The 14308-nt window shown below is 42.5% G+C and overlaps 1 protein-coding gene across 1 annotated transcript in view; it reads right to left on the bottom strand.

The window, feature by feature from the left end:
- The window catches only part of LOC308623067 (contactin-associated protein-like 2), a gene marked incomplete at its 3' end in the record, with an annotated part of 168855 nt that overhangs the window by 27893 nt on the left and 126654 nt on the right, over window positions 1-14308 (bottom strand). The window contains exon 3 of the mRNA XM_081244947.1: window positions 8407-8646. Within this exon, the coding sequence (XP_081101073.1) occupies window positions 8407-8646 (240 nt within the window). The remainder of the gene's footprint in view (window positions 1-8406; window positions 8647-14308) is intronic.

The following is a 14308-nucleotide window of genomic DNA, read 5'->3' as shown; positions in this document are numbered from 1 at the left end:
AAATAATTCTTTGGTCAAAAAATATAAACAGGCAGATTGGGGGAAAAATAAATACAAGTGACTTATGAACATATACAAAGATACTTAATCTCACTCATGATTAAGTATCTTTACATATCTTTACTTAATTTGGATTAATGAAATCCAAATTAAGACAACAAAATTTCATTTTTCAAATAAAGTATAGTAAGATTTAAAAGAATATTATATGTGCTGCGTTGATGAGGGTGTGGGGAAAAAGAGATTTATATCTTATTGAATTGGAGGTACTGTGTCACTGGAGGGAGATTTGTAATACAATCAAAATTAAAAATACATCCCTGACTCAACAAGATCATGTGTATAAAGTTATTCATTATGGAAACAAAAGATGGAAACTTAAATGACCATTAGATCAAAAACTGGTAACTATTATTATATTTGACTTAAGCTATATATAAATGTCCTTGGTGCTTTTGCAGAAAAGCAGAATTTGGATCATCTGCAGGAAAAGTGCATGTCAGAAAAGAGAAGATAATAATGTTTTTTGGACTTGAATAAATGTCTGTGTCGGTCACAGAAGAGAACAAAAGACACAAAAGAGAATAAAAAGATTAGGTATCAGAGATTAAACAAATTAATCATGCAACCTTAGCATAAGGATGAAAAACGGGATCTGCTCAGAAATAATTAAGATGTAATTATAATAGCTGGAAAGATTATTTTAAGTGCTTGCAGGTGGTAAAGAAAACCAATTACCAGCTTGTAATTATGATGGAAATGGAACAGATATATACAGTTTTTAAATGTTCATCTTATCCATAATTCTTTCACACGTGAAGATATAAAAATATTTTATCCTCAGATGGCAGAAAAAAAATGTGGAACATAGATAAGAAATCAAGTCACTAAAAATCATAGCAATAGAGAAACGGGTGCCTTTAGAAATCAAACCCACGATTTCCAGCAGTAAAGTGCCTGATGTGGCACGCAGAGCCCTTAATTCTTAGTTCACAGTACCTGGGCAGACTGTATATTCTGGAATCTAACTGGGGCATGAGGTTGTTACACTGAGTGATCCCAGGCACCGTATTCCATTTAGTTCCCAATTTATTTGGGATGAGAGCCACATTCCTGAGAGCTGGTTTTTCCAACTGCTCTGTGACCCTGAGTGAATCCACCGGACGAGTTTGGGTTTGGATTCCCGAATTCCTGACAATTCTCAGAGGACTATTTTCCACTCAGTGTTTCTGGATTTTCCATGTCCTGCCCACTTTCCTCTCAGAGGGGCTCTGAGAGTTCCTGGTCCAGAGCCTCTCAGTATCAGATGCAGGTTAGCTTTAGGCGGGGAGCCAGAATCTCTAGGTTCCAGTAACTCGTTATAATCTTTATAACGAGGAGATTCCTTGGGAAATGAAATCTTACATCTTAAAGTGCCTTGTCTATCTTAATGCTATTAAAAAAACCCCTAGGATGTGGCCTTTGGTCTGATGTATTCTGTATTCAATATCATGAATGTGATTAAAAAACAAACCAACCCTAAGACTTAATATGAATGCCTCATAAAACTGCTTGGTATACAGTTCGGAGTTGTTAGTGCAGAAATTTATGGCATAGGATTCTTATTTTTTTTCTGGTGTTTATTTTGTTTCTACATTTTACAGAAAGTGCGTTGCCATTTGTAGTCGTCTCTCTGCTGGCAAATTCTTGCCATTCCAAGGAAATAAGCTTCCCTGAATCTGACAAAGAGAAAAAACAGAGCCCATAATTCTGAGAGGTGAATCACAGCAGTTGTCTGGTGCTCTGTGACCTTTAAATAAACCAGAACTCAGGGCCAGGGATTGCCTTTTCTACCTTGTAACTACTGTTCTAAAAGGACCATAATGATGTGGTTAAACAGGCCGTACCTATTATCCAAAGGCAGAAAAAATTAGGCAGAAAAAGAATTGACGAGATGTTTCTAATAGAGCAGAATGGGTTTAAGTCAAATCAACATAATTTTACCATTTCCCCCTATAAACAATGCACTCCCAGCTCCACGCCAGGACCCCATGCTTGTGATCATCCTGACACACTGTCCACTGTTTGCCAAACTCCAATCACATAGGAACTACTGTCCTATGTTTTTGCCATATCCATGGAAAACGTAATTGTTATTTATTTACTATTCTCACTAAATTGACCTGCTTTCTTATTTAAACAAATGCAGTGATAAAACTTTATAACCCTACTGAGTAATTCTATGGCCTGTCAAGGCTTTAAACAGAAGCCTGCTCTCCATTAAAGGGTGAATAGCATGGGTGAGAGAGCTGTTAAATGCATGCCAGAACCAAATGGAGACTTTCTCTTTAACAAAATTAGAAAGACTGAAAAAGAAACGAACAGGAAATAACTTTATATTATGCCACGTGATGATATGTCTATTTTCTTTCCATAATGATCTGATGACCCCCTATCAAGGCCACCATGTTTCAGGGCTCTAGAAGCCATAGACTGCAATGAAAATGGACTCCTCTGGAGTTGTGCAGTACACAGCCTGACCAACTGTAAATGTCCCCCACTTTGGAAAACAGTGATGGAGCCCAAAGGGCATTAGAGAGGCAATGAGCAGCTCAGTCAGTGGTGTTCCAGAAAAGGAATCTTATCACAGGAAGCCAGCATACCTTGGAATCCATTTTCTGTTTTTATCACTTGATATCATCTAAGATATAAGAAAGAAATATAAGGGAGCAGAAAGAACACAAGACCTCAGGGTAGATGTCTGGAATTCTAACTTCCAGGTCTCTGCAAAGCAAATACTCCAGTGTGAGTATGAAGTAAGTAGCCCTTGGTTGATCGCTAAGTTTCCACTAACACTAAAGCCACAGACTTCCCACCTTCACCGCAAGGGGCCTGCTTGATTTTAAAATAAATGCACATACTTCATTTTAAAGCAGCATTTCCTTCCTGATATCCTTTCAAATTAAGCTTGCGGCTGATTAAAAAAACTGATTAATAATTTGACATCTTCCCAAATTGAAGCTCCTTCCTGGGGTGTAACAACTTCAATAAAGATGCATTTTCATGGAGACCCCGAGTCTGGCCCCGCTCTGTGGATCTCTTGTTTGTTTGTCTGTTTTTCCAGGCAGACTAGCTCTATTCAAGTTCAGGGAAAACTCCTCTATCTCCCTGAGCTTCCTTATGAAATGGTCAGAGGAGCCCAGCCTTTGGCAAACTTACTGCTATAGCCTTTCAATTTGGGATTTCACCACCTAAAGGCTTCACTGTTTTTCATAAACTGGTTTTTGGGTATTTACTTTTCTTTTCTTTTTAGTAACCTCACTTCAAAGGGTTTACCAAAGGGGCCATTACTAAGCTTCTCTCTTATTTAGTGAGTGATTCTCCATCTTGGCTACACATTAGAATCACCTGGGGAGGTTGTACATCTCTGGACATCTCAACCCGAGTGTCTGACTTAATTGCTCAGGGGTGCAGCCTGGATATAGGGGCTTTTAAAAGCTCCCTAGGTAATTTGAAAGTGCATCTGAGATTGAGAGGAGTGCTTTCAGACTTGATGGGCCCATGATAAGTCACAGGGGAATCTTGCTGAGATGCAGATGCCGATTCAGTGGGTCTGGGGCCTGTGATTTGCATTTCTAACCAGCTTGCAGGTGATACTCATACTGCTGGTCGAGGATCACACTTCCCAAGGCACCAGATGAAACAGATCTCCTTCCAAATGTCCTCTATTCAAACCAGGACTATGAACTCTCACCTTTATTTTCTTCCCTCAGGTACCTTATACAGACTCAAGTAACATGATTTCTAGCTAGAAATGGCATTTTTGTGTATGCTCTGTTGTTTTCTGTCTGAATATGATAGTGAGGATCCTCAGTGATACATGAAAGATTATCTAAAAAAGCAAAACCCCCAAATCAAAATTCAGAATGATGAACTTAGGCTCACAGAAACTAGGGTGCAATTGCTGATGTGGGGACCCACTAAGACCCCCAGAGCTGGGATGAAGATTATTTTAAACTGATGACATTTGGGATTCAACAGATGCAGAAAGAAATCTTTTTGGAACTTCCTTATCTGACTAAACATAGAAACTTCTGAGAAATGAGACCATAAATCCCCTTTTCTCTAGGAGGCTTTTAGGTCCCAGGAAGGAGGCCAAGAGCAAACCTACCCTAAATCACCCTTTCCAGGGGAGTTTTTTTTTTTTTTTTTTTTTTTTTTTTTTTTTTTTTGCTGTACGCGGGCCTCTCACTGCTGTGGCCTCTCCCGTTGCGGAGCACAGGCTCCGGACACACAGGCTCCGCGGCCATGGCTCGCGGGCCCAGCCGCTGCGCGGCATGTGGGATCTTCCGGGATAGGGGCACGAACCCGTGTCCCCTGCATCGGCAGGCGGACTCTCAACCACTGCGCCACCAGGGAAGCCCTCCAGGGGAGTTTTAAGGCCTTGAAAAAGACAAAGACCATTCACACAGGCATGAACAAACATAATCACAAACTTTCTTATCTCCTGTTTTTTTTTTAGAAACCCATTTGTTCTTCCCAGAGGCCTTTTATCCTCTCTTCTTTTTCCCTACTAAGAAAGGTATATAAGCCTCTAACTTTTACCACTATTGAGCTACTTCTTTTGTAAGCTTCCATATGCATACAAATAAACTTCTTCTCCTGTTATCTGCCTTTTATGAGTTTAATTTGCAGGCCCCCATTGCCTGAACTTAAGCGCCTAGAGGAAAAGTTTTTCCTCCTAGACACTAAGCCACTGGAGGCTGATATTAAGTAACCTTCCCTTATGTCTATTTCTTTCTTTGTCCCCTGTTCATCCCCCAACCCCCATTCTCTCTCACTTTCCCATTCACCTAAAAAAAAATAAAACCATGTTATCTAACTGGACAGCTACATGTAAAAGAATGAAATTAGAACACTCCCAAACACCATACACAAAAATAAACTCAAAATGGATTAAAAACCTAAATGTAAGGCCAGACACTATGAAACCCTTAGAGGAAAACATAGGCAGAACACTCTATGACATAAATCACAGCAAGATCCTTTTGGACCCACCTCCTAGAGAAATGGAAATAAAAACAAAAATAAACAAATGGGACCTAATGAAACTTAAAAGCTTTTGCACAGCAAAGGAAACCATAAACAAGACCAAAAGACAACCCCCAGAACGGCAGAAAATATTTGCAATGAAGCAACTGACAAAGGATTAATCTCTGAAATTTACAAGCAGCTCATGCAGCTCAATATCAAAAAAACAACCCAATCCCAAAATGGGTAGAAGACCTAAATAGACATTTCTCCAAAGAAGATATACAGATTGCCAACAAACACATGAAAGAATGCTCAACATCATTAATCATTAGAGAAATGCAAATCAAAACTACAATGAGATATCATCTCACACCAGTCAGAATGGCCGTCATCAAAAAATCTACAAACAATAAATGCTAGAGAGGGTGTGGAGAAAAGGGAACCCTCTTGCACTGTTGGTGGGAATGTCAATTGATACAGCCACTATGGGGAACAGTATGGAGGTTCCTTAAAAAACTACAAATAGAACTACCATATGACCCAGCAATCCCACTACTGGGCATATACCCTGAGAAAACCATAATTCAAAAAGAGTCATGTACCACAATGTTCATTGCAGCTCTATTTACAATAGCCCGGAGCTGGAAACAACCTAAGTGTCCATCATCAGATGAATGGATAAAGAAGATGTGGCACATATATACAATGGAATATTACTCAGCCGTAAAAATAAACAAAATTGAGTTATTTGTAGTGAGGTGGATGGACCTAGAGACTGTCATACAGAGTGAAGTAAGTCAGAAAGAGAAAAACAAATACCATAGGCTAACACATTTATACGGAATCTAAAAAAAAAAAAAGGTCATTAAGAACCTAGGGGCAGCACGGGAATAAAGATGCAGACCTACTAGAGTATGGACTTGAGGACACGGGGAGGGGGAAGGGTAAGCTGGGACAAAGTGAGAGAGTGGCATGGACATATGTACACTACCAAATGTAAAATAGACAGCTAGTGGGAAGCAGACGCATATCACAGGGAGATCAGCTCGGTGCTTTGTGACCACCTAGAGGGGTGGGATAGGGAGGGTGGGAGGGAGAGAGACGCAAGAGGGAAGAGATATGGGGACATATGTATAACTGATTCACTTTGTTATAAAGCAGAAATTAACACACCATTGAAAAGCAATTATACTCCAATAAAGATGTTAAAAAAAATCATGTTATCTAAACAAGCCTTCCATGTCATAGCTCATAAGCTCTTTTCTGTTCTTTTAATAAAGTTCGTGAGACAGATACACATTTCTTTATAAGCATTTACCCATTATGGAAATTAACTTGGAATTCCAATCATGGAATAAATTATGATGATGAGGTTGATACAGCAACTGGTCAACACCAGGTAAGAACTTGCTGTCCAAGTACAAGTGGAAATTTTCTGTAAACGGACCTATGTTATATAGTACAGGCCTACCATAATACCTGGATTGTAGACTTTTGATTTGAACACTGAATAATAACAGAATGTTCCCTATATACATTATTATATCAGTCAAAAGAATGAAATTGTCATGTATAAAGCATGATTTTAAAAAAATAAATGAACTCAAACTTTGGCCCATACACCTGTATCTCACAGACCATCAAGCAAATAATTTGCTCATTAAGGCAGAATGAATATGAACTTCTATTGGCCCAAAGTAGCATCTAGAGGCTTTTGAAACTGATTTCTTGGCAGCGGACTTGGACCACACACGCTGATGGCCTCAAGCAGTGAGAACCTCTAACAGTAAGGAACCTGCATATTTCAAAGATTAGGCTTTGTCTCCATCCACCCTGGCATCTGGAGCAATCTATCTGAGAAATCTCTGTTCCTCTGCAGCCCTGGAAGTGCTTTTTCTCGCCTCCTAACTTCACTCCTACTTTTCTTTCAGCACTAGGACTGCTTTCCTTTGTTCAAGCCATCTCACGAGGAGAAACCAGCCCGCTGTGTCATCCTCACAACTTCATAAAAGGCAGTTCTTTTAAGTACCCTGGGCACACATCATCACCCCATCATGTTATAGGACCCCATGTGTGAGGAATGAAGAGGATTGTTTAGTCTGTAAATTGGCTGTTCTGACAACGGGGCAATTTCGGCTTCTTTTCGAAGCTTCACAAAATTTTGCAGGCAAATCCTGGCAAGAATTCACGACGACGAGAGCTTCATGGAAGCTGATAAATACTGTGCTCGGGGCTGGAATATATGTAAAGCAATCAAACACACGACGTTTCCATGGTGAATTGTTACTAACTAGAAGTTAGGGTTGGGGAGGATTTGGGAGCCTTTACTACTGGACATTCAAACATCATAGCAAATTGTGTCGAATATAATAATAACCACTTTGTTAGTATTACTGCAGCTAAACTCTTGTACAGCTTGCTCCACGTCTGTGACTGTGCTGAGTGTTATAAATCCATCGTCTTGCATGGAATTCTCTGAGTTAGGTCTTAGTATCTCCATTTCAGAGGTGGGGAAACTGAGGAATGAGACTAAGACACTGGCTGGGGAGAGGCAGTGATGGTATCGAAACCAGGGCTCCCCCCTCGTCCCCGTCCTGTCTTTGGCATCAGCAAAGTCAGATGTTGCTTTGGAGATCCATCGGATGGTGGATTTGGAGGCGTTTTAGAGATCACGCCCCACTTCATACCTTGTGGGTGAAAAAGCAAAGGCTTGGAGAGGCTACCCGAGTAGCCTGATGTCAGTCTGGATAGAGTGAGGAGGGGGACTTACAGGCTCCCCACCACTCGGGGTCCTGTGGACACTGAATCTGCATCCAGTTAATTTCGCAGCCAACAGCTGCATCCTTTTAGCGCTGTGATTTCAAATGACAAGTCTTATCACCTGCAGAAGTGGAGCTAAATCCACTGAGCTTTCTAAGCCTAAATGCACCGCTAAAACCTGGAAGGCTATGGGATTATATGTACAAATACAGTGTCGGGAGATGAATCTCTGTATGGCTTTAGGTAATCTTTTGATATCAGAACTTGGACAGTGGGGCTGCTAGGCAGCTGAGTCACAAAGGCAAAAGCGAGGAAGTGATCTGATCAGATCGTCCGACAGTCCCGTTGCAGACATTGGTTAAGGTATCTCATCATTTCACTTAAGTGCACAAGAGTCAATAATTCCTATACTCCTTCCCTTCGACTTACTTACTTCTGGCCCTGAGCACGAATACGGTTGTACCTTTTGAGCCCTTGACGTGCTAAGAACTCTGTGCTCACACATTCCTTTGTTCCCTTAATCCTCCAACTACATCACCAGCGAAGGTCTGCTATTAACTCCATTTTACAGGTGAGGAAACTGAGGCGTAAAGAAATAAAGCATCCCAGCCAAGACACTGCGTTAGACTTTACCTGAATCCAGGTGGTCTAAGTGCCAGGGGTCGGTGGCAGACGACATGGGTGCGAGGGTGAGCGGGGAGGCCCCGCAGTTGGACTCCACCAGCTCGCCCTGGGTGTGCACGCGAGCTGAGGCGTTTGTTTGCCTCAAGGCTGCCTTGAGAGGGGCGATCTGGTTGAACTGGACTCTGGAGAGGCACCCAGTGAATCCCGGGGTGTTGTACTTGTGAATCTCTTGGTCAATGTTCCCTGTTTCTAAAAGAAAAAGAGAAAGTAAAGGTCTTATCCCACTCACCATATCACCGCTGTAATATACAACTCCCCTTTGAATGTTTGTCTTCAAATCTTCCTCTTAGGTTTCAGTTTAAGATATTGTGCTCTTTTAGATGAAAAATTAATGACCTGATAAGGCTTTAGGGCTGGAGGCTTCACTTTAAAAGAGCCTTCTGTGTTGCTAGAGAACTACACTTGGGAAAATGAAACACATTCCTAATCACCTTCCAGATATGTGAGATACTGCCGACACTAACAACACTCGCTTGGTTCTGACTGACTTCTCCCCTTTTCTGATGCTTCAATGACCCTCATATATACTGAACAGCCCTCCCAGCCCTCCTGGTAGATTATGGTTTCATTTTGTGCCTCATTTTCTTCTTTAGAATTCTTTATTTAAAAAAGAAAAGAGAAGAAAAGAAAAAGCATTCCCATAGCCTATAATGGGGCATGTCCTTTCTTTAGAATCCAATCCCCTGGGAATTCTGGGGTTTCCAGACTCTCAGCTAGTATCGAATGGGCATTTTGGAAGTCAGGAAGCTTTCCCAACTCCATCACAAACATACATATGCATTTAAGAATCACTACCTAGGGCTTCCCTGGTGGCGCAGTGGTTGAGAGTCCACCTGCCGATGCAGGGGACGCGGGTTCGTGCCCTGGTCTGGGAAGATCCCACATGCCGCGGAGCGGCTGGGCCCGTGAGCCATGGCCGCGGAGCCTGCGCTCCACAACGGGAGAGGTCACAACAGTGAGAGGCCCGCGTACCGCAAAAAAAAAAAAAAAAAAGAATCACCACCTGCCCCAAACCTGTAGTCAGCATCTTCTTCCTAACTAACATTCAAATCAGGGGTGAGTCTGGGTGCAGGCATTTCCAAAGCACTGTTTCGATTACTATAAGCACACATTGTCATACCAGTTATATCAGCAAAAAGCAAGTATCTTCTTGACCGTAGCCCTGGGTTTTAGAATCTACCTAGAACAAACGACTGTTGAAGGAGTCCTAGACCCTCCTGATGCGTGGCTCTCACCAGTGTGGCTCCTGGACCAGCAGCAGCAGTGTCACCTGGGAAAGCGTTAGAAACGCATGGGGCGGGGCCCAGCAATCTGTGTGTTGCAAACCCTCCAGGTGGTCCTGACACCGCTAAGGTTTGAGAACTACTGCTACAGGCAATGACGGTGCAGGGCTACAAACTCAGGGGCCGGGCAAATGGCAGTCCAGAGAAGAGCACAGCACTTGTATTCTGGGTGGGGGATTAGGTTAACATGATGATGACCTTGTAAACACAAGGACCAGGTTGTGAGACATTTACCCTTCCACTTGAGCTGTGAAAAACAAAGACTTTGGAAAACAGGGGGCTAGCTACTTCTTTGAAAAGTTGGATTTTACAACGTTTTACACCTGGGGAATGAATACAGGTGAAATAGCCTTGTATAAAAATGTACTCCCCATTAATTAAAGAATAGATCAGTGGAGAAGGGAGCTTTTAGGCCTTGGGGGCAGAAGAAATGAATGTACTGATTATTCATCACATTAAAAAAATGTGTCATGACTGACCTGTACTAGTCCCACGTGAATTTTGATTAACAGACAGCTATGACAATGGGGATGATAAAGAATGGTAATTCTGGGGATTCTAATAGGGTCTTACTTAGACAAGTACATAAAGAAATTTTAATTGGTGATTCTCCATATTTTTCTCCTGAAGTAAATTTCAGCCTGTGACTTTGAGCTAAAGCACATCCCATTTAGGATGCGGAGGTAGGATGCCCCTGCCACCAAGTACAGAAACCCTGCCGCCAGGATGTATCCTGAGGCTTCCATGACCACCAGGAAGAGGCTCTGGTCCCGCTGACACCTGCGCTGGCTTGTTCCCCTCTTCCTCCCTTGCCTTTTCCTCAGTGACTGCAGGCTACTCAATGATTCATTCTTCATCTCCTTGTCTAACATCAGAACCCCTTGTACGTTCACCAACTTGCCTTCCATGCACACACTTCCAGTATTTGGTTTCCATCCCCTCCCTGCAGTGATCTGCCTTCCCTCGAAACACCCTCAGACCAAGGAGACTCGGGATGACTCTGATCCCAGCACAGGGAGGAGGACCTCAGTTCCTTGCTGTCCTGAATTCCTATCTGGCTTCACTGGTGGTAGAGGCACCAGAACAAATAGCCACTTGGTGGCAGGAAACTGGGGACGACACCTCAGCTCCATCAGCTGCCCATAAAAGGAGAGTCCTTTTTAGCCTGTCTAGCTTTGGGGGAGGGCTCCACAAGGAACCTTCTGGGGCTGGTGGCTACTGCCATCTTGTGGGACTTCAGGTCAGGTCAGTTCGATTCAATTCACTTCATCGCAGGAACTGGGTGCTGCAGCAGTATTAGGAAGGTAGACAAATACAGGGATTTACCCTGAGCAGCTCACAGCCTCGCCAGGAAACAAGCATACAAACAACCAACTAACGTGACTGAACACAAGCTGTCCAGGAACAATAGTATTTGTTGAACCCTTAAAATGTGCTAGTTGTCTTAGACAAACTGGATATTTAATTCCTAGAACAACCCTTGGAGGCGGGAGCATTATTATCGCTCTGTAACATGTGAGGAAATGAGGCTTAAGATCCGTCGGCTGTTGAGGCCAGGCAGACTGACCCCAGGCCTCCTAACCCCTACAATGTTCCTAGCTAAGAAACAAAACTTATGTTTGGTAAACTTACTATTATTTTTTAAAAATTCATTAATCAGTTAATTTTGGCTGTGCTAGGTCTTAGTTGAGGCATGCACGCGAGATCTAGTTCCCCAACCAGGGATCGAACCCGGGCCCCCTGCATTGGGAGCATGGAGTCTTACCCACTGGACCATCAGGGAAGTCCCCTGGTAAAATTATTAAAGTCTATGGTAAACCAGGGAAGTGGGTTTGTGTGGGGTTCTGGAAAGCACTTCAGGAGGGGTAACACTACAACTAGGTTTTTTTTTTTTTTTTTTTTGGTAAGAACACTTAACATAAGATTTACCCTCTTAACAAATGTTTACATAACAAATACAGTGTATTGTTAACTACAGACACTCTGGGACTTATTCTTCTTGCATAAGGGAAAGTTTGTACCTTTTCACCAATGCCCCACCAGTGCCCCTCCCCCCAGCCCCTGGAAACCATGATTCTACTCTGGGCTTCTATGAGTTTGATGACTTTAGGCACCTGACATAAGTGGGATCATGTAGTATTTATTCTTCTGTGTCTGGTTTATTCCACTGAGCATAACGTCCTCCAAGTTTATCCATGTTATAGCAAATGGCAGAATTTCCTTCTTTTTTAAGGCTGAATAATATTCCATTGTATGTGTATACTGTATTTTCTTTATCCATTCACCTGTTGATGGACATTTACATTATTTCCATATCCTGGCTATTGGAAATAATGCTGCAATGAACATGGGAGTGCAGATACCTCTTTGAGATCTTGATTTCAATTCTTTGGTGTACGTACCCAGAAGTGGAATTGCAGGATCACATGGTAGTTCTATTTTTAATTTTTTGAAAAACTTCCATACAGTTTTCCACAGTGGCTTCACCATTCCACATTCCCACCAATTTCTCCACATCCTCACCAATGCTTGTTGTCTTTCGTAGAACTAGGTTTTGAGGATGAAAGGAAAGAGAACTCCAGGCTGAGTTTGTCATGAGGTTTTTGTGGGAGTCAGATGGGGTCAGAGCTCAAGGCCAGATTGGGAAGGGCCTTGAACACCATGTTAAGATGTCAGTATTTCAGTAAGAAACTCAAAGATAGTTAGGCTGCAGGGGATGATTGTGGGAGCCGTGTTGGAAAGATAATTCTAGAGGAGCACGGCAATTTGCTCTGAGCAGGCGATCTCATTGACCCCTCAGGGCCCTGCAAGCTCCCTGGGTGAAGACAGGGAGGGATTCTTCTCTTTGCTGTAGGGCTGAGGAAGAGTTAAGCTGTGGATAAAGCGCCTTGTTCGTCATCCTCTTGTCTTTTGCGCAGCCATTGTAGAATCTATAGAGAATCCATTTTGAGTTTGGTTCCTCTGCTAGAGATTTGGGTAGGCAACTTCTGACTCTGGCTGCATTCCATACAGTCCCTGACACAGTTTTCTCAACTTTAAGTCGGGCCAGCTTTCCAATCACACCACAGAAAACGAACAGTTTCAAAGCTGTAGTTATCTGAGGGTTCCCAATTTAACGTGGGGTCCCCCCTTCTTAAAGAGCTGCCCTCCCATGAGTGTTTCCCCCTGAAGTGACCCTCAAAGAGGGATTACAGACACAAGGCAGATGGCCAGAGGGGAGCCCCAGGAAGGGGGTTCTGATGAGGACCAGGGACCAGAGGAACGGCGGGAAGCAGGGGCTCTGAGGCTCCCGCCATGGCAGGGGTTGCCATGAGCGTTGGTGGAAATGTCCGCCAAGTGGGCAGAGGCTGGGGGCTGGGCTGCAAGGACTGCGCTGGGGGCTGAACTGCTGCACTTTTCCTTTCTCTTAGCAGCTTGGTCACTCAGCTCACACTCTTCTTTACCCCAGTGTTTCAACTGCTGTTCCTTTCCTGAAAGGCAGCTAGGTCACAAAAACAAGGGTCCTGATGCCCAGGACAGCAGACCAATAGTTCCAAACCTGGACAGTGTTCCAAATCCAGTTGATGTGCCCCTGAAGACTCTTGGCTGAGACCCATTCCCTGGGGACCACAAATGTAATAGACACTCTGGTCTCTTCAGGGCCAGACGGTTCCAACTCTAGACCATGTGATAATAATTATATTAAAAGCTTCCACAATAAACCAAAATTGGTACATGTGTGAGGTACTGTGTTTAGTACACTTCATGCAGTATTTCAGTTTCCTAACAACCCTCTGAGCTAAAAAAGATTATCCCCACTTCACAGATGGGAAAACTGAGGCTTAGAGGAGTTAATAACTGAATGAACATTTATGTTTCATAAAAAAACAGATAAGTCAAATGTTTTGTATTTTCAATTTCTCTCTGAAAAACAGACTATATTATGTTGCTTTTATATTCATTTGGATTTTTGGCATTTCTATTCAGGGACTCTTCATAAAAGTGGCACAGTGAGGTTTTGTTTTGTTTTTAAAAAATTTAAATGGCTATTAGAGTCTGCTTTAAGACCATGTTTCATTAGTGACCGAGCCAGTAATAAAGATTTTAAAAAATGCTGTGAACTGATGTCAAAGCTTTGCCAGCATCAGTTAAAGCACCAGCAAGTGCTGTAAACACTTGTGTGCAATAAAGATCTATACTTCTTAAGAACATCGAACAAATAACGGTAAAGCTATCAGTTTAGTGCATTTGAGCTCATTAAAAGTAAATTACGTTAATCTGTAAAGTTGATAGCGCTGATCTCATACTGAAACCACATATTAAGATATGATTTACTGTAAGAAACTCCTCTCTGCGTGGAGATGTCTTGGCTGAGGTGTCATCTGGGGAAAGCCTGCTCTAAAGCATGCAAATTTCAGAAATGCAGTGCAGTGTCATTAGTACTTTAATGTCTTATATTCATAGTGATATGGGTTATAGAAAATAGCCCACTTAAAATACTGATGCAATTCCGGGTGAAAGCTTAAATGAAATGCTCATGATGATACTTTCATGGTGGATGCAGCCATTTACGCTGGCGATGCATTAGC

Source organism: Mesoplodon bidens, assembly GCF_964165515.1.
Source record: "Mesoplodon bidens genome assembly, chromosome: 9".
Taxonomy (NCBI): Eukaryota; Metazoa; Chordata; class Mammalia; order Artiodactyla; family Ziphiidae; genus Mesoplodon; species Mesoplodon bidens.
The sequence above is the reverse complement of the archived record's forward strand: the minus strand, read 5'-3'. Positions and strand labels throughout refer to the sequence as shown.